The sequence below is a fragment of the Eulemur rufifrons genome, chromosome 28 (assembly GCF_041146395.1).
Source record: "Eulemur rufifrons isolate Redbay chromosome 28, OSU_ERuf_1, whole genome shotgun sequence".
NCBI classification, from domain to species: Eukaryota; Metazoa; Chordata; class Mammalia; order Primates; family Lemuridae; genus Eulemur; species Eulemur rufifrons.
The window spans coordinates 67,569,416-67,590,531 of NC_091010.1; the positions used below are offsets into that span (position 1 = coordinate 67,569,416).

General features: G+C 44.5%; 1 protein-coding gene across 1 annotated transcript; it reads left to right on the forward strand.

The window, feature by feature from the left end:
* Positions 1-763: 763 nt before the first annotated feature.
* NPS (neuropeptide S) lies at positions 764-14,679 on the forward strand. The gene is made up of 5 exons (XM_069460189.1): positions 764-773; positions 957-1,131; positions 3,174-3,248; positions 12,009-12,090; positions 14,500-14,679. The coding sequence occupies exons 1-5, from the start codon at positions 764-766 to the stop codon at positions 14,677-14,679; spliced, it is 522 nt and encodes a 173-aa protein (XP_069316290.1).
* Positions 14,680-21,116: the final 6,437 nt, after the last annotated feature.

Here is a 21,116-nt window from a genome sequence, read left to right on the forward strand (position 1 = left end):
GCTGCGTGCAGACAGCTGATCCCTGCTTTGTGACTGCAAGAAGAAGCACCATGAAGTCACTCGGAGAAGCAGGGACAAGGGCAAGGAGATGGGCTGCTATGGTCACTCACCAGGGACCTAAGCCGGGGAGAAGCAGCACCGAGGCTCAGAAGGAAAGCCACGTCCTTGGTCTCTCGAAGAATGGTGGGATGTAGGAGACCGCACAAGAGGGAAGGGAATGCACCGGTTCTCCTCTGACTTCCAACACATTAACTGCCCTGTGCCCTGCGAGGGGTATTTAACTCATGCTAGTTTTGAGCCAGGGGCCTCGTGAAGCATATGTAACTCACGTCTCTTCACCTTGGGAGCCAAGAGAACTATTTTTCAAGTTGGCTATAACTCATGCAGAGAAAATAATAAAAAATAAATTTTTCATTAAATTAGAAAGGATCATTTTGTGTTCAAAGTTTTCATTCTATTTTGGTAATGTGACACCATGGCCCCAAGGAAAGAATTTTGTGTTTTTTTCTAGTGTGGCAGTCAATGTGTTAAATCACTAATGTAGACAACACGTGGCCCAGCCATCCAGGGTCACAAGAAGGACGCCTGCAAGGCAGAAGTCTGAGACGTGATGAAACAGGCACTGAGACGGGTGGAGAGGGCGTGACGTTCTTAGGTGTCTGCTCCCCAGAGGAACGAGGCCAGGAGCTCAGGCTTAGGCAAGGCTATCACTCGGGCCAGGAGTGTGCAGCTCCGGGCCGGCTGCTCTCTCTAAAGGGGACCTATGGCGGAGGGTGAGAGGCACTGGCTCCTGGGCTGGCATTTACAGTCTCACAGTGCTTCCTCCTGCCAGTCACTTCCTAATAAAGCATGTCACCTTGAGATGGAGAGGCGCTGGCTCGCGCTGGCAGTTCTTTCCTTCGATTCCTTCCATCACTTGGGACCCAGCTCTGTGCCCACGAGAGTTTTCTCCCCAGAATCCCACGCCCCCCAGGGTGTCGGAGGTGGCCTCGCTAAGCGCGCCCGCCGCCGTCTGGGGGATGCCAGCCTCTTCGCGTTCTGGCTCCGGGTGCCTTACCCCGCAGCTCCGCAGAGAACCCGACGGTTCCTGCTGGCCGTGCTTCAGAACCAGAAGCTCAGCGACAGAGAGAGGCGATGTGGGGAGCAGCAAATGCTCAGTGTTTAGGTGCCAGCCTTGCCTAAGTGGGTGATCCCGTCGGGGCTGGCTCCGCGGCTCCATGGTCCCACTGGGTCCCCCCGCGCTCTGTAGGGCCCCTCACTTGGTGTGATGCTCTGCTGTCTGTGTCTGGACATTCTTAATAATTTTTGAACAAGGAATCCCATGTTTTCATTGTTCATTGCAAATTATGTAGCGAGTCCTAGACCTCGGGTAAGACAGTGACAATACTAGCGACCCCGTGGAGCTGTGCTAGGCACTGTTCTAAGCACTTGAGGTGTATGAACGCACCTCACTGCAATCCCACCACGTAGTTATTGGTGTTTATTATTGGCATGACTTCACAGGGGAAACTGAGGCACAGAGAGATTAAGCCACTTGTCTAAGGTCACAGAGCTGGGAGTTGGGAGTTCAAGGCTCCAGAGTCTATGCTCATAGCCCCACACTCCACTGCTTCTCAAAGAGACACTTACTCTCCCTGGGCCGTCTCTGTGCCTTGGCCTGCCTGGCACTCCTGGGTCTCCCGAGGTAGCAACACTGCGGGAACAGAAGGGCTCTGCCACCTTCCCGCACGGTTCCGATAAAACAGTTCACACGTGCCCTTCTCCCACCCTGGCAAGCTCTTGTGACCCAGCTAGGCCGATCCTCGGGGGCAGAGTTGCTAAGTGGTCTGTCACCTTGCTGCATCCATGAGTTCCTGCTACCCAGATCTGCCTGGATCTGCCCGTCCCAAACACAGTTGTTCAACTTCTCTTTTCCTCTGTGAGCCTCCCACAGTCTTCCCCGGTCTGGTCTGAACTAGCCCATCTCTGGGTCTTACCATCGAGAGCCCTAACCTGTACAGGGCCTTGGGTGCTTGTCCACAGTGCGTGGTGACAATGCCTGCCACCCTGGATTGCTTGCCGCATGCCTGGCACGGACCTGACACACAGTAGGTACTCCAAAACAAGACCACTATTGCCATTCAAGTTCAAAGACTGTTCTTCAGTTCCTGCCACTCTGCTGGCAATTTATTCTTGCGGCTGCTCAGAGAAATTACATGTTTATCATATGCTCAGCTGAGGAGCCAAAGGAGCTCTTTATTCTAAAGTGAGATGAGGTTTCATCTTTGACAGGTGTCTTTTCTGTAATGCTGACATCTTTCTTAAGCAGCAACTTCCTACAGAATCTCTCCAAGCAGCCCGGCAGCCGGCAGCCCCAAACCGCCCCGCAGGTTCTCCAAGAGCTGTCAAGTCGGGCAGGCACATTTGAGGCCTCCTGCACCACATGCAAAACCGTAAGAATGTCCTATTTTCTGCCTGTAAGCCCCCGCCTTCCTCCCAGAGCATCATATATGAATGTAAAGGAATTGAACAATCTGACCTGTAGATGTGTTGATTCTTTAGGCTGCATTGGCCAATCTTGAACAGGCTTTCATGGAAAATAAGCAAAATAATTCCAACAGGAGTAAAACTCAAAAGTCCTCACAAATCTTTCAAAACCAGGTTATTGGTGCTATTCAGATATGAGGTTGAAGTCGACTGCTGGGAGGTCCTCCCAGTTCGCGGCTGCCCATTGGGGACAGCCTCGGGGACAAAGAAAGGCAGACGTGGGTGATTCCACTTCACTGGAGCTGGCCTGAGGCCCACTGCTCTTTGCTCCCTTTCCTCTAGAACTGCCTCTTTCTCATAGCAAAAATCCCAGAAACAGATTATAGTACACCCCTTCTCCACCTTGTCCATTCTTGAGGCTTCACCCAGGAATCTGTATTAACAAGAAGAAAAAATATGCAACTACTGAACAGACTTCAGGGCTGATAAATCCCCTAGGCACCGTGCACTGTCAGGGAAGGAGGAAGCAGTGCCAAGAAACCAGTGAAAACTTCTTCAAACACGAGGCCAGTCCCGGAAGGGATGGTCAGGGTTTTCCGGGGCAGACCCCGGCTCCTCCATGGCCTCCTGGCGGCAGCGAGCAGCAGGTGTGTGGGATCCTGGTGTGACTCCTCCCCGGGCTGGACTCTCGCCTCTCTCACCTGCAGACCCACCATGGCTGTTCCTATTGCTGCGTTCGTGAGCCAGCAGCTCTCGGAGACAGGCTGGCAGAGCTCTGGCTGGTGGGGAGAAGTGGCGGGTGGCAGGGCTGTCAGGTGGGGGTCCCGCCCCGGTGCACTCCCTGAGTCCAGGAGGCTGCAGTGGCAGCTGTTGGGAGAGGAAATGTCCTATTGAGGCAGAGACTGGCACTGGGCCTGGGGGTCTGCTCTGGAGGGAAGAGTGGGCATTCTCCCCTCCCCAGGAATCTTGAAAGTAAACTGAGCCGGAAGATGGCCCTGCCCTGAGTCCTGCTGGGAGATGAACAGAGCGCGGCCAGCACTGTGGAGAGGGTGTGTGGAGCACGTGGGGTGGGACATGGGTTGGCAGGAGACACTCAGGTCTGCTGTCGGGAACCTAAACCCCATCTTCTCTGCCTCCTGGGGGATTCTCACAGCCTTGCAGCCTCTCAAGCCAGTTTGATCAAGGCTGTAATCCGGCACTTGTCATTGTCAACCGCAAAGAGCTCTAATACTTTTTCCACCTAAACTACATGTCACAGCAGCGACGCAACTGTTAAAGAACTTTGCCGATTCGACCTAATCTCCATACACTTCACAGTGGTCACTGCTGCTTCACGGGCACGGGAGACTCTGAAAGGTCACAAGTTAGAAGACGTTTCCCAGGCACCTAACTGAGCACGGCTGGTGTGTAGCCCGAGACCGCTAAATAAGGCAACCTCTGTCACCGTCAGTCATGTTCCTCTGGCCACTCCACTGCGGAGGGGAGCGTGGGTGCCCCCCGAAGAAGGCAGAAGCTACGTTTTAGGGGATTCCACGCAAATCGGAAAGTGAAGGCCACAGAAAGCCTTTCCAGTTCCCGAGGGAAGGGAGAAGGTCAGAGGAGGTCAGAGGAGGTCATCGTCCCCCCTCCCCTCCCCTGACTCTGTCCACAGTGAGAACCCGGCAGACGGGACAGTAGGAATTCTCAGATGAACAGAAAGGGCGCAAAAGCAGAGGGGCTTAGCCTCTCTGCCTGGTCTCTGGACAGACTTCGTCCTTTCCGCCAGGCCAGGCTGCGTGGCCACGGGAGAATAGCAACGGCGGCTTCGTGTTTTCTAAGCCAGAAAGGGGGCCTGAGACAGCTCTCCCCAGTCCCACCAGCCACTATGCAGAGAGGAAGGGACCCAGAAGTTCCTGCTGCTCCCAGGGGAAGATGTGGAAGGCAGCTGGGAGTTGAAAGCCACTGTCCTAGCGTGGGGCGGCCAGAGCAGGGAAGGATGGGCCCTTCCCACGGCTGCAGGCTGAGCAAGCTGGGGGCAGATGGAGTTGTCAGGACGGGAGTCGGGGGAGAGGAGGACACAGCAGTCTGGGACAACTACAGGACAGCCCCCTTCCAGGCAGGGCCAGCACACACACAGGAGCCCCTCCCAGCAGCCCAGGCGGCTCCTCCTCACCCAGGTGCCTCTGGGAGAGGAGACGGGAGAAACCCCAGAGATGGGGCCCTTGCCCACCTCACTGGGTGACCCAAAGGCAGCTGGGAACAGAAGGAGACCTTAGTGGCAACCAATTATCTGTAAATGGCAGGTTTAAAACATTCCAAATGCCACCTCTCCCCAGAGAATCCTGGTATGATCTTGAAAAGGAAGAAAATGGGGAAAATAGAGCAACAGTCACCTGCTCATCTACCTCTGTGTCTCCGCTTCTTCATTCGTAAAATAAAAAGGAACATCCCCAATTACACAAAGGTGTTTTAAGGACCAGATGTCTGAAAGTGATTTTATAAAAAACAAACGTGCTATCCAAATGCAAGATCAAACACACGCTCCTGTCGGTGCTGTTCCGATTGGAGCCCCACAGGCAAATCCTCTGCGTATCTTTGTGCTTTTCATGCGGCATAAAGAAGAAAGCAGGTGACAGCATTGCTGATCCCTCCCACCACGGTGCAGGATCTGTAGATCCCAGGGACAAACCCTCAGCTGGCAGAGGCAAGGGCAGGGAGTAAAGACAGGAGCCCCTCCCAGCCCTGAGCCTCCCCTTCCCTGGGTGGAGCGATCAAACGCTCTTCTCCCAGCTTGGTAAGATTTTCTGATGAAGCCACTGCATAGCCAAGCCTCACTCTCTCTTCTCGGCCCCCACGTGCCCACACTTTTCAGGTATTTAATATTCCCCTCTGGCCAGCATCTGACCCATATTTCAAATTTTTCTCTATGAAACATCTGACAAGATAAGAAGAAATGACACATATATTTAGAGCAAATGAGATGCTTTTATTGGGCTCAGCAACCTTCCATTTGTTCAGGAGTGAATTGTAGTATCTGTTACTAATTGTGTGGTTAAAATATTAGTTGGATGCCCTTGCAATTTTTACAGGCAACTGTGTTTACAACCAGTCAGATGTGCAGGACTACAGCACAACAGCAGTTCACCCCAAACACAAACCACACACAGTATGGATTGCACATTTATAATTGGGCTTTAACGTCCATTTTTACAGGGAAATTAAATATATTTAATATTTACTGATAACGTCAGAATTCTAAATAAAAGAATTGAAAAATGGATTTTAAAAAGTGCTCAAAATAACAAGAGTTTGAGTTACATACAAATTTATCTCACCCTGTTTAGGAGTCTGAGATTCAGAAAGCTCTATCTTTCAGAGATAATGACATGAAATTATTTTAGCGGGGAGATCAGGATCATTTTGTAGGCCAAAGCAGAAGCTTCCAGTAGATAAAGTTTCAAGTGCCTGGTGTTTATTTGTCCATGAATACAACCCTAATAAAAGACTGTAAAGTTTAAATGGGTACATAGTTGGAAAATAACTGTGGTGCTCATAAAAACTAGATGGTAGAATATATGGATGAGAGGCCTAAAACCTTGGGGAAAAGGACTAGGAGAGAGATGGAAAGTGAGAATATGTTCAGCAGGTGCATCCCAAGAGGTAGGATTTACAGGCATCTCTAGGTCCTGGGGGGCTGCGTCCAGGGAGGGGCCTTCACTCAGCAAATCTAACAGCCCTGTTCCTGCCCTGAGCCGGTCCGCAGGGGCGCCCAGGCTAAGCTCTCGGGGATGTGAGCTGGTGGGGCCAGGTGAGGGTGTTCCCTTCCCTCTCACCTGCTCTCTGCATCACCGCAGTCGGAGATCATCCTGGAAACAGCTGTGGGCGTTGGCTGCTGCAAAGAGCATTCCTGAAAACGCTTCCATTGGGAGGCCTGTCTCTGGCAGGACAAGGTGCTTTAAAACAGATTTCTCCTTTTCACTGTGATTCCTTTAGAAAGGCCACTTACTTGTTCAGAAAGAGCCATCTGCTATCACCAGGCACCTAAAGAGTAAACTGTAAATACCATATCACTGATTAATGGAATTTACTAAACACAATGTCATCTATGATACAATGAAACTATGCCTAATATGACATCTGCCTTCTTAAAAACAAATTCAGAGTATCATTAAAATAAAACCAAAGTGCAAGAAAAATAAGACCATATGTAGAAGTTTGTAACTAAGAACATATGTCAGTGAAAAGAAAACCTAATAGCATATTTTATTACTAATTGTTTAAACCAACATGTAGCATATAAACCTTTGTCCCAAATACTGCTGCCTTTCGTGGTGCTCAAAATAAGACCCGTATTTCACTGGATCTGAGACTCTATCAATTATAAGATGCACTGTTATTTTATGCACCATCAATAAAGAACAATGTGCTGCCAATTCACTGTGACAGTATGATTGTATGCCTGCCCCACCTGTCCACCTCCACCGGGAGACAGTGTAGAGCTCATCTCTGGAATAGCGGTTCTCAGGTAGGGGTGTTTTGCAACCCCTTCCCCCAGGGGACATTTAGCAATGTCTAGAGACATTTTTGGTCATCACAACTGGGGTGGTGGTAGTACTGCTATCTACTGAGTAGAAACCAGGGTTGCTGCTAAACATCCTACAATGCACAGGGCAGCTCCCAACAATCAATGATCATCAGCCCAAAATGTCAACAGTGCAGGTGCTGAGATGTGTGCTCTGGGACAAACAAGGAGACTTGCTTGTTCTTTTTATATTCTGTGACGATGAGTACCATCACCTTCTGGATTCTTTTTTTGTTCCCTTTTATTTCCATAGAATATTGATCTTAAGCACTGAGCCCAATCAGAATGCATATATGGAAACTGTAACAAAGCTTCTTAGGAGCAACCATGAGTTGGAGCAATGATTTATTTCAATAAATTAACCTAAGCTCCTCACAAGCCTTTATTTCTTCTACTCTAGAATAAAACCAGAAAATGCACTTAGACACATTCTGCATTTTAATTATACTTTCAGAGGATATAACGGTTGTATGAATTAAGAAGCAGTAAAATTAAATCGATTTTTCCATACATGCAGAAAGATGCGGGGCTTAATGTGTATTATAATTACAGACGAGGAAATCAATTGTAGAATTTTTTTTAAGATACTAAAACCCTAAATTGCAGTGACCTGCTAGCCTTTTCCAACTTGTTTGTTCCCCTAAAATCATTTTAACACCTTTCTAAGTCCTAGTTCTAGCAAGTTGCTAAACCCAGTAGCGATAAAGTTGTCCCTTGTAGGAAGCTTCTTGGTGTTATAACAGGAAGCTCTGGGAATTAGAAAAGGCTTTTTTTTTTTTTTTAATCTTTTCGCTCCAAAATATGTCTGACTTGACGTACTTGAACTTCTCAGGGGTGATTCAGAACGTCTCGGAACACTATAGGGTTGACTGATGAGAAGCAAAAGTCACCGAGAATTTGCTCCTTCCGTCTCGCTTTCACCACGACGCTAGGAGGAAATACGTGAAAAGGGCTTGGGTGACTCAGAGACAGTCCCATCATGACAGATAAAAGGCTCAGCTTTCAAGGAGAAGTCTGACAAATTCCAAAACAGAGACGGGTGCTGACCTTCACTTTGGGTGTTGTTGACAATGGGTCTTTGCATGTTTTAATTATACCATAATATCTGTTAGACATCACGCTATAGAAACATCACCAAGAGCCAATCCAGTTCCAGGCAAAACCCTGAGGGGCCTGTATTGGGCAGAATTTTCTGGAGGCTTCTGCCTCTCTAGTCCTGTTTCTGCCCTCCACGGCAGTGTACAGCCAGCAGCCACTTATAGTTAGGGGCTCCCTCCCTCCTTCCCTCTCTCTCACTCTCCATCTCAAGGCTCTGATTCTGGCGTGGGCAGTTTCTCTACAGCACTAGATGGCCCCCAGACCCCACATCTCTAGGCACACCTAGTCCACGTGCTATAATTTTTTTTAAAGCTTTGCTTTTATCATAGTTAACAGTGCACCCCACTTAAGGAATCAAATTATTGTAAGAGACACTTCTGTGAAAACAGCACTGTGCTCCCTTGTCAATTTTCTCCCCCAGAATCATCACTTTCAACCTTTTTAGCTGATAATCTTTCTATTTATCTGTAAATAACATGATTCATTTTTATTTTTCATGTGTCATCATTATATCTTGAATTCCCTTTATAGAAGTCAGGCAACTCATTCACCACAGAAATATCCCCTTTCCTGCACCCAGCTCCCACTGTAGTTCAATTACTCTTCTGGCTAGATCATTATTCAATAATTACATTATTAAAACTGTAAATGCCACTCCCAGCTGAGTCAAGTAGTTACTGTGATTACGTTTCTTTCCTATATAGCATTGTTTTCATCAGAGTGAATATATGTCCCTCTTTTTCTTTTCTCTACAGAAATGTCATTCAATCCCCAGTTCCCCAATTGCCTAATTCTCTTCTCACAACATTCGGGCATTCTGTGACTTTTGCCCTCTTGCAGAAGTCTCAGAGCCTTCAACCCACATCAGTCTGATTTGTTGCCCTCCAGGGCTGGTACAGATCTCATTGCAGATCTTTCTTTATTGTCATCTTGAAATTTTTCTTCATTCGTCTCCTATATTCATCGCCTGTTATGTGTATCTCACATTTTCCACTCTATAGGTTTGTATATTTGTTTTGGTGGAGCACATCCTGTAGTAGCTTCCTGAGAAAGAGTTGGTGGGAAATGCAATTTTGCGATTTCACATATTTGAAAATATCAATTATAGTCTTACTTAAAGAGAGGAATAAATTCTGATTATTTCTGATTTGTTGGCAATAAATTCTAGATTGAAAGCAATTTTTTCTCCAGGATTATGAAGACATTGTTCCATTGTCTTCTAACTTCCCAGTGTTATTTTTGAGAAGTCCAAAGTATTTCTGACTTCTGAGACTTTGCAGGACATCTGGAAGCTGGTAGGATCCAATTTGCTGAATTTCATGATGGTGATCTTGGAATGGGTTGAATTTTATCCATTGAGCTGGACATGTGGCCAATCCTTTCCATCTGGAAAGTCATAACCTTCTGTTGTGCATAATGTTCTTAAATCTTTATGGATAATTCTTTCCCCATTCCTATTGTTACTATGCTGAATCTGCAAGACTATTCTTATTCTTTTATTACCTTAATCTTTCTCTTCTTTTTTTCTCTAATATCTGGGAGATTTATTTAACCTTATCTTTTAATCCTTCTACTGAGTTTACTTATAGTTTCAATTTTCATGAGCTTTTTTTTAATCCTCAAATGTTTCCCTTTTAATAGCTTTCTTTTCTTGTTTTATAGGTACAATATCTTCTCTTTTATCACTGAGAATATTAATATTAGGTTGTTTTTTTTTTTTTTAGTGTTCTTCTCCTGCATTTTCTTTTATTTCCTTCAAGTTATTTTTTATTCTGTTTGTTTTGGTCTCTATTTTTCCTGATAAATTATTGTTGCTGTAGACTTCTCTCACACCTTTATTCTTACTAGGTTATGACTTTACAAGTATCCTTCATTCATTTCAGCTGTGTCTGTGGGTTGTGTGTTTATATTTAAGAGTGGGGCACTAGAAAGTCTAGTCTGTGGAAGGAGTTTGTGTTATTGGGAATTGTCAGCTGTGGACTTTAGTGGATTGCAGGTGGTGGAAGTGTTTTTATTAGGAAAATCTGGCATCTGTATCTCTGGGTTTTTCCTCAGAGAAGGATCTTCCATTCCCTTGTCTTGAGGGCAAGGACCATTTGGCAGTGTGCTGAGGGTGGTGTCGAGGAAGAGATCCGTGGGTCTTGGCACAGAGTTGAATACTTGTTCAGCCTTTGCTTTTAGAAGGGACCCTCTCACTCCTCCATGCCAGAGTCTCTCAGCAGGAGACCTGTGTGTCACCCTCTCCTTAGGATAAACCTATGGTCTTCTGCCAAGTCCAGCGAGTGGATGGTGTCTGGGAATGGGAATTGGAGAAGGAATGTGGTGTTGATTGAGCTGATTCTTAAACCTCCACTTAATCCTTCTTTTTGGTGTTACCTTCGCCACATGCAGTAAAAAGTCAACTGGTTTCATGAAAACTTGAGTCTGTTGAGGGTCTTTTAATAAGTACCTTTCTCAGGTCTACTTAGTCAATTGTTCATCACTTAACAAAATATTGTTGCTGTCATCTCCTTTTTCATCCTTTTTGGTTTTATTTTAGTTGGATTAAGGGAGAAACCAAACGTACATATGTGTTCAGTCCCTAGTGTTCTTAAGGCCATTTGTCTCCTAATGGCCACATGATGTCCCCAAAGAACTCTGACCAAAGGTGTTTGGAGCACTTGCCCCAGCCCCTAGCCTGGCACTAACCCTATGATCTGGGTTCTCTTGAGGGTCTGGGTCACTTGCTTTTCTTTGTGATAGAAAAACTGTGACTATGTGATTGACAACTGCGTGGAAATCCTGTGAATGGCAGTTCCCAAAAGAAAGGAATGCAGCTCTGACAAGTAGGCAGCAAATGCCCCAGACACAGGGCAGCTTTGTCCTCCAAAAGGTGCTGACCTTGAGGAGGCAAGGATTATCCTTGGTTGCTTTGTATTAAAACATGCTGGCACCGTCTCAGAAGCACGAGTTATCCAAGCATGAAGCACCTCCCTTGGTACTTTCCTCCACTGTAAGCCTCAGCAACATCTGTTCGCACTTAGTGCTCCCGGATCAATTTATTAATGCAGATGCCCATTGAAGTGCAAGGACAGCGAAGGCTTCCCAGAGAAATCCCACACCCTAGGGGGAAAGGAGGCCAAGGCAGGCTCTCCCAGAATGCTGGACCTGGGGCGTTGGCAGCGCACATGGAAAGCGGGTAGACACAGTGTCCTTCCTTCACTGGGATGATTCGTGGAAAGGGGGAGACATTTATTTCCCTGCTTTAACTGCTGAAGTCCTAAAGGAAGGAAATCTTATGCAGCAAATTTAAATAATCTGCATACATTGTTGGGTAGATGCTTTTTATTCTGGTAGGGATTTCTTTTGTGTTAGTCTCTGAAACAATATGTCTGGGACATTCAAGGAAATAATGTCATTTTTCTTAAGGGTTTAAACGCTAAGCTAAAAGAAAACTTTTGTTTCGTTTTGAGACCTCTGGCTGTCTGTGTCACAATGATGCAGCCCAGAAGACAATGCTTTTGAAGGACATTCTTAATGGCAAACTTTAAATGAAGTCAATAGGTGGTAGCTCCATGACAATGCCTATATGCCATTGTCCTTTTCAGACTCAATAAGAACAAAAGGCCACAGCCAGACCAATTAGTCACATAGGATGGGACATGATGACATTTTTACTCTAGAACTTTTCTGGTATAAAAGGGCCACCCAAGGAGGATTCTGGACAGTAAGTGTGAGGAATTTGGCAATAAAACCACCCATCTGTGCGGATTTGGGGACGCCGAAAATGATTAGGTAAAAGGCAGAATTTTTCGCAAAGAAAAATGTTGAATTTTTATATGCTTTTTTACTTATGCTTGCCTAGATAAGACTAAACCTTTGTGTTATTTTTTCTGTTCTGCAGCTCATTAAAAATCAACCTTATCTTAGTTCTGTCGCTGTCCACCATGGCCGTGCTTTGGTGTTATCCTATCCCATCTTCTAAGGTGAGTGTTTGGCCTCTACTGTTGATGCTTGAATAGATGACTAGAATTGTAGGGTATGTAAATTCAAAATAATCTCAAGGAACATGTGATAGAAAAGTAATTTCCTTTATTATTAGAGTTCTCCGTACAAAAGTATAAACAGATTGAAGAAATTAGTAAAAGGAAACATTTATGTAAAAATAAGTAATAGTAGACTATATCAAACTTTGTTTTGAATAATTTAGAGGTTGGCTCCTGCATAGGGAAATATTCATTTCAATGTAAAATGTTAAGTATTTTGCCCATGACAAATTATTTGTTCTATATGCATTCATTTGTAATCAAAATGAACATTTAACCACTGAAATGATATTAAAAACACAATGATTATTTTTCAAAAACACTGAATTTCCCAATTTTACAATAATAGGGACTTTTTTCAGATGCAGAATATAGACACAATGTTAGGTCTCAATAAAACATCTCATGAAATATTAATTCATATATTTATTCAACAGTATTGATGGAGCTTCCCTGTTCATTGAACTGTTCCAGACATTCAGAAAATAAATGTCTTTCTTTGGAATATTTAATGCTGTTTCTATATTATATTTCAGTTGTTTTTATGTCACTATTTTAAAGTTTTAAAATAACATTTGTCACTGATGACGTTTTGAACTTTAACTTTTTTCACTAAAATTCAACCTGTCACACTGTAATTATTAAAATCAATGTAATTTATGAAACTCCTTTTAGGATAAAGAGATGTCACATAAGTCCTAAATGATAAGTATATATCCAAACATAATGATCTAGTTATTTGTATTATTGGTCTTCTCACTAATCTTCTCATCTGTCATTTTTCTATCTCTTGTTTACTTAATGTAGCTTCCTTTCTTTCCTGTTTTGCTCCCATGAGCATTCAACTCCTGTTGAGTCATTGATTCTATACCACACCACATTGGCCAAGTTGATGAGTCACAATCCACAAATTGGTGTATTTTCTCAAGAGCCTTCCTAATGACTTTCTGTTCTCCCCCAGAGGTTTACTCATGACACTGCTGTCGGAGACACTGTCTGCAGCTTTTTCTTCTTAAATTGAGAATGTACTTTATTCTGAAATACTTAGGAAACCACCTTGCCCATAAATGAAATGTTTCTCCTTTCACCATGTTTTCCGTATTTCTATTTTTGCACACATGGCAATTTTGTTCCCGTGATTACCCGGTCGTGTTGTTAACGGTGTGAACAGTGTTTGTGCCAACTTGATTGCTTAGGGTGAATGATTATGCAGACAAATGACGCATAGGCTCTTATAATATTTGTCATGGCCCTCATAAAGTCCATCAACCAGGCAAACACACGGTATTATTCTGATACCGAGTCTGCCCTGGCAAGGGCTGCCTTCAGTGATCCGCAAAGGGCATCAGTAACTTTTTAGGGATGTTTAGGGTGTTTTAGGAATCTGATAGCGAGAACTGATACATTTCTTTGCAGCATAAAGGTGGCATCATGAGTATTTCTGGAAAGAACTGGATTCCTTCCCTTCCTGCAGTGACTCATGGGCCCCTCCCTCTGGGGATTTAAAATAGAAGACATTCTCTGTACAGCGCTCAGATTTCCTCTGTTAACACAGGGAAATGTTCAACTAAAAGTTTTGATTGGTTTTTCTCATGACCAATATTTCTGAAACTCTCTTTGACTATTCCCAGATCAAAAAGTGGGGTGGGGAAAGCCCACTGATTCTTCCCGGAGTTCAGTGAGAATGATTTGTCTGGGGAGCCCTGTTATTTGGGACATACCCTTTTGCTCTTGGTTTCTCTGGCTGCAAAATACGAGGTTGAACTGCAGGTTCTTGAAGGCCAGTTTGAGCTCTAACACTCCAGACCTGTTTCTTCTACCACTGAGCCCCTACACTATCCTACAGTACCCAGGCCTTGAGTCCTCGATGAGGAACTGAACCAAAGTCAAAAGATGAAGGCAGCGGTGTTCAAGGAACAAGACATCCCTAAGGAGAACCTTGGCAGATGGACCAGGACAGGCCCCAGAAGGAAAGTGGTTCCAACTGAAGCCTGGAGTCTGAGCATCATGGGTTGTTTTCTAAGTGAATTTAAAAAACTATTCCCAGGACTAATTAGTGCCACTTGAAATATTCTTTACAAAATAATAGCAACAAGATAACCACGTATGGTGGATGGTATAAATACTGAATAGCAGCTATTACATAAGTAGTGTAAAAACTGGATAAGTGGGCAAATATTATTTTGTATCTAGATAGAATATATATTGTGTTTTAGCAAAATTTACACCCTTAAGAAGATGGGATATATTGGGTTTATTGTCCTAAGATTTTGAAAATTGTTACTGTTGAAATAAACTTTTAACCCTAATGCTGAATTCTCTTTCTCCTCCCTCCGTCTGAATTGCCAGGTGTCTGGAAAATCTGATTTCTTCCTCATCCTGCTGAACAGCTGCCCAACCAGGCTGGACAGGAGAGAGGGACTAGCTTTCCTAAAGCCAATTTTGGAGAAGACGGTTACGAAAAGGTCCTTTCGCAATGGAGTTGGCACAGGGGTGAAAAAAACTTCCTTTCGAAGAGCAAAATCATGAATAAGTGTGCAAAGGACTCTGGGAATTAATCTCAAACGGTGTCGAGTGTGACTGATGTGCTCAAAGTCAGTCGTGTCTGTACCATTGAGTGTCGGTGTGCTCTCGGTTCTCTAGTATCTTTCCTCTCCTCGCTGGTACAGCATAAATGGAGTTTTTTAAAAAATGTAAACCTGTCTTAAACTGCCACTTGTGAGAGAAAAAACTATTTATGTGGTCACTGAGTAACTTTCCCAAAACGGAATGGACACATTTGCTTTCATCTTAAATTGGCCAGAATGTGTGAGCGTGTTTGTAGTCATGACAGTACTGTGATTTTTTCCCTTCCTGTATACTGCAGAATTTTTCCCTTTGAGTATGGTTTTCGCAAATGACTTAGCAGGACCTATTTTTGGGGGGGATGTGCTATTTCCATTTCTACGAGATTCTTGTGAAATTAACCAAAGTTAAGATTCGTGGAACAGCTGTATGAATCAATCGATTAACTGGTACCAGGAGCAAATGTCACCAGAGCCCTTGAGAAGTAATTCTTGTCTCCCTTTTCCAATTCCAAATATACTTATATATGGATCGTTGTTTTGTCTTGGAAATTTGTTGCCTTTTAAAACATTTAAACACAGAAATGCTGCCAGTAACAATGATGACAGCAGAGAAACTGTTGCCCTGTGTAGTGTGGGGAGCTGTTTGGGAACCTATTCCCCAAAACTGTGCTTACCAATGTCCTCCCCTCCCCCCAGAAAGACCCATCACCTGTCACTCTTGCATCAAAACTCCTGACATTGCTTTTTAAAAAAGGATAATACAACTGGTTGGTACGCTATTTCAAAATCATGACGTTAACAAATGTGTTGATGCATGCTGGATTCTACAACATGCTAAGGGTGTTCGCTGTGAGCCACACACAGCTCCTAAGCTGTGGAAGCCACAGGAATAGTTGATTTGTTAGAGTCCTACTATGTGCCAGGCACTGGGTGAAGAGTTTACATATGAGCTCATTCAATTCCCGTGACACCCTTAAGAAGACAACAAAACCCCTATAAGGCAGGTGCGCTCATTAGCCCCATTTCCCAGACAAGTCATCAGGTGCAGAGAGGTTAAGTTACCTGCCCAGAGCCACATTGCCTGTGAGCAGGAGGACCAAGTGGGAAGTCAGGCAATCTGGCTCCAGAGGTTGAGCGTGTCCCCACCTCAGCGTCGGAAGCCCTCCTGTCACTGGAGTGTTCAGGCATCCTGGGTGGCACAGGCTGGTTAAAAACTGGCTGCAGTTGGGGTACAAGAGGGAGGGGGAGAGAGTAAGTAAATAGAAAAGGCAAAAAGGACACAGTGAGGAGAAACGGAGATGTATTAGAAATTTCCAAGATATGTTTCCCATGGTGAAATGTATTCCCATGGAAGAGAACAAAGGAGCAATTAGAAAATGCCTGGACCAGTTCAAGTTGAAAATTCTGAAATTATAAAGGAGCTTCCTGTGCACTTGGTAAGCACTGACATAATATTGCAAAGTGCTGTTCTGTAAATACCGGAGAGCTGGTATATTTCCGACTACAACAGTAAAAGTGCTACGTTTTGCTGGAGAAGACAGCCTGCAGGGGGCTTGTACCTCTTGTTCTCTTGTCCACGATGGGACTTCACGCATCCCTGGGCAAGCAGGTTAGTAATTATCAAAGTGAATTATGGTCACTGCCAAAAGATGACATTAGCTAGAATCCAACTTCCTGCCACCATGATGGAAACCCTCCAGGTACATAAAGAATTATGGGGTAAGATTCTTTTATGGTCTTTAAGAAGCAAGACCTGCAGCTCAGAATTGGTGCATTGCATTCTCTCCCAGGCTTCTCTGGGCCTTGGTGACCCAGCCCATGTGTGTGGCCAAATCGTCTCAGAGGGGTGTCACACTTCGTGAGGCTTATAAGGACCAGCTTTGCAGTCGGACATACCCAAGCTCAAAAGGCATTTCGAATAACACGTTCTGTGACTGTGGACATGTTCCCGGACCCCTCCAAGTCTCAGTTTCCTCATCTGCAAAGCGGGACCTGTAGGGACACACTATAGAGCCATAGTGAGATACAAGTAAAATAATAACATCTTATACACTCAACCCCGTGCTTATCTCAGGTGAGTTCTCTGTGGATGACAGCCAGCCACAGCATGAGTGATACGAACATTCCAGTATACTGCTGAATAGAAAACTGGATATGTAACTCACACTTATAAATTAGATCGGTAAGAATGGAGGCAGATAATGTTTGCTGATGGTGGAAATACAGGTTGGACATTATTCCAAGTATACTGCTAAGCTAATAGAGATGCTGGGATGGCTGAGTCCCAAGGGAAGAGTTCTAGATTCTTTAGAATGGTGTGGCCAAGGACATAAATCAATTGCAGGGCACTGAGAGACTGAACATACAAACGGGTAGACCCACCTCTGCGGCAGCCGGTCCAGGAAACCAGTCGCTGTTGCAATTGGCTCAGAACAGCAAGGACGTGGTCAACGACTGCCAGCATCCCTAATATTTCACCCACAGTTCCAACTCAGAACCAGCAGCGAGAGCCCAATACGCTCTCCACCCAATCACGTAGATGTCTCTCTTCAAGTTCATCCACCTGCAGCTTCCCCCACCGACACCCTCCAGGCAGAGCTCACCTGAAACCGTCCCTTTCTTTCACTCTAAAGCTTTCCCACATCCCTGCTGGCCTTTGAGTCACTGGCACACGCTTGTGATGGTGTCTAACTCCCTTTGCCGTAGCCAGTTCCAAATGAATATCTCCGACTTGTCCTCACTAGCGTGGTCTTTGGTCCTCTCCACAACACTGACGTATTGCACGTCAAGGCAAACTTCACAGGAACGCTACCGTGTTGGTTGAAAATCAACCCCTGTGGGCATACACTTTTTAAAGTGGTTTCTTTTCCTTAAATAAAGACATGTGTATTCATTTATCTTACCATAAATTTAAAAATCAGACATTTAGAAAATTTACACAAAGCAAGGACAAAGAAGCAAAAATGTAACCCTCATCTCACTCCCCGTAAGTAACCACCCTCCACGTGTTCAGTTGTTTGTGTGATGCGGTGGGAGTACACACACACGCACACACACGCACGCACACACACTTTTATATAAATGTGATCACATAATTCTTGCTCTGACATCTACCTTTTCAGTTCCAGAATAGGCATAGCTATCTTTCCATGTCAAAGAATGGTGAACTATACCATTGTGTTGAATGCCAGTACAGTATTCAATTCAATGGATATATCACACTTGGTCAAACCCTCCTCCATTACTGGGCATTTAGGTCATTCACAACACAGTTAAAGGGAAAATTGCTACGATGTACACTACTATACATTGGTCTGATTGTTTCGTCATAGTAAAATGCTAGAAGCGGGGAAGCTGGTCAACAGGTGCACTTGTTTAAAATCTCCACATGTACTGCTCAGCTGCCTGCCAGTCACGTGGCTGTTGGAACACTGGACGTGTCTACCTTTCTCACTTTTACCAATATGGTAGATAAAAATCAACCTCACATTCTTATTTAAATTTGCACTTTTTCATTACTAGTAAGGACATTTATACACCAACACACTCACACATTTGGAATTCAACTATGAATTGCTTTTTCATGTACTTGGCCCATTTTTCAGTTGGATATCTTTTCTTATAGACGTTAAAACTTCCTTACATAATAGGATATTAGGCATTTTTGTTATATTTGTAATTATTTTTTTGTGTTATTTGTCTTTGCCTTGCAAATATTTTTCATGTTTCTCCTTTACAGTTTCTGGCTGTTGGGTCATGGGAAAGAAAATATATTCCCACTACAAGACAAGAAAAGGTTTTAAGGTTTTATTTAAATCTTTGATCCAGGAGAGTATCTCTTACGTGGTTTGGTTATGTTGTCAAGTGCATTTCATACATTAATCCTTTCTGCATATTTAGAATGTCCTTCTGCTGACTTCTCATGTAAATAACAGCTTGCTGAGTTTTGAGGTTTGCATTTTTTTTCTGTCAAAATTTTGTAGACATCTGATTGCTCCATTTCATCCTGAAGTCTGCTGTGGTAGAGGGGAAGTTCTAGCCAGTCTTTTTTTTTTTTGGCGTATAAGTCCCCTGTTTCTTCTTATTGAATATTTATAAGTTCCATTTTGCTTCTTTAAAGTTCAGTAATCTTAGCAGGATAAATCTCAGTATTTATCATTCTCTAATAATATTTCAGGTCATGGAACATTTCTTGCAATTCTCTCCTCTCACATTTTTTTTTTTTTTTTGTTGAGACAGAGTCTCACTTTGTTGCCCAGGCTAGAGTGAGTGCCGTGGCGTCAGCTTAGCTCACAGCAACCTCAAACTCCTGGGCTTAAGCGATCCTACTGCCTCAGCCTCCCGAGTAGCTGGGACTACAGGCATGCGCCACTATGCCCGGCTAATTTTTTCTATATAGATTTTTAGGTGTCCATATAATGTCTTTCTATTTTTAGTAGAGACGGGGTCTCGCTCAGGCTGGTCTCGAACTCCTGACCTTGAGCAATCCACCCGCCTCGGCCTCCCAGAGTGCTAGGATTACAGGCGTGAGCCACCGCGCCCGGCCTTCACATTTTTATTATTGTTTAATTCCACTGTTCTATTCTCTGATTCACGGAACCCAGTATCATCTCCATCATCTATCACATTTTGATCACTAAGGCTGAATTCCCCCAGAAAATAGAATATGAGCAAAACTTCTTATCAATCCTTTATTTGAAATGCAATCCCAGGACACCAGGGACAAAGGGAAAACGGCAGTGCAGCAAAGAAAAAGGAGCAGCAACTACCAGGCTGTGCGTTACTCAGGTGGTCTCACAGTGGCCAGAAAACACGACTGGTTTTCTGTGGCTACACAAACCACAGTGCTTTGGAACAGCGCATTGGGGAGGTGGAGGAACGAATCATCTGTCTACCAAATGTGTGTCTGCTTGCTCCTTTCGGTCGAGGTTCTCCCCGTGAGCCGCCACTCACTCCCCCATCCTGGGCTGTGTTGTCCCGGGCCCTCCAAGCAGCTGCCGCACATCCTGCACATCCCGTAGGGCTTCCCTGGGAGTGGCGGGAGGAGTCACGCTGGGTGGATGCAGACGCAGACCTGAGCCTGCCGTGTTGGAGGAAAGGGCTGAGGCGGTGGCCTGGGACCAGGTGCGTGGGAGCTGCTCTGTGTGTGCGGCCACAGCCCCTGGGCCGGCCGTCTGCGTGGGGGCAGGGCGCAAGCAGGCCCAGGTGTGTGCAGCCCAGAGAATCCTGGAGGCTCCACTGTGGGGCCCAGTGCAGTCACTTTCTCTGCCATTCTTTTGTTTCTTTGTCTTTTGCCTCTACGTGATCTGTGACTCTTCAGTCCTGTCTTGAGTGTTATTGAATTGGTTTCCGCAGTGTCAATTCTGACTGTGGCAGTTTCTAAAACATTTTTAATTTCTGCAATGTCCCCGCTTTTCTCTTTAGTATAATATCTTTAATTAGGCCGGCCAGGTCTATTTTAGTTTCATTCTTTTAACTTCTTCAGTTTTTTAATCTTTTCTTCTTTTTTGTCTCTAAATATGTGAAGAAATTCTCTGATTTGCTAGATTTCCAAAAATGACTACTTTGTATCTTTCTTCCTTCCTCCTTCCCTTCCTCTCCCTTTCTTCCATCCTTCCATCCATCCTTCCTTCCTTTTTCTAAAAATAAAATTTCAGAATAATCATGTGTTTTTGAGTGCTTATTATGGCAAATATGTTATTAAGCATTTAACACGTCTTTTTTACTTCTATGACAAATGTATAACATAGGTGCGATATCTCAATGAAGCACAGAGAGCTCCATTAATCACCCAAGGTCACACAGCTAGAACACAGAGGAAACTTCAACCCAGCTGCACTTGACTCCAATCCTGTTTTCACTTATTGAATGCTTTCTATGTATACACACTTACTATGCCTTCCAGAATAGACCACATATTGCATTTTTAACCTTGTTTATTCATCTAAATAGCGGCAGAAACTTGACCAAATCATTGCATTACTTATGCTCAATTTCCTCATCTGTGACACACAGAGTTTAAATGCATTTCCCGCTAGCTCTGAGCTTCTTGGCTGTGTTTTCTCCCTCCCCTCCCCTGCCTGGGTTTTGGAGACCTAACCTGGACTTTCAATTTAGGTTGCTACTTGTCAGGATTGAAACGAGGCTGCAATCTTAGCTCCTCATCTGCTAAAAAACAGGTTTAAAAATCAGACAAAAAGCCAGCGTTTCCCCCACCCTCAACATTTTCTCGGTTGGAGAACAGGGTGCAGTGAACTGCTGATTACTGGATGCAGGGAAAAAAACCACAAGAACTTTGCCTCTCAGAGCTCAGGGGAGGAACAAACCTTTGGTGTAGACTCTTTTTTGTTCTCAGAAGGTGTCCCAGGGGGAAGCCCTCTAGACCCAGGCCGTAGTGAC

What these genes read in the sequence shown, in the direction of transcription:
- NPS (XM_069460189.1), top strand. An exon ending in GGCTGGCAGAGCTCTGGCTG is followed by an intron (nt 3,249 to 12,008) that starts GTGGGGAGAAGT and finishes TCTGTTCTGCAG; the next exon opens with CTCATTAAAAATCAACCTTA. An exon ending in ATCCTATCCCATCTTCTAAG is followed by an intron (nt 12,091 to 14,499) that starts GTGAGTGTTTGG and finishes CTGAATTGCCAG; the next exon opens with GTGTCTGGAAAATCTGATTT.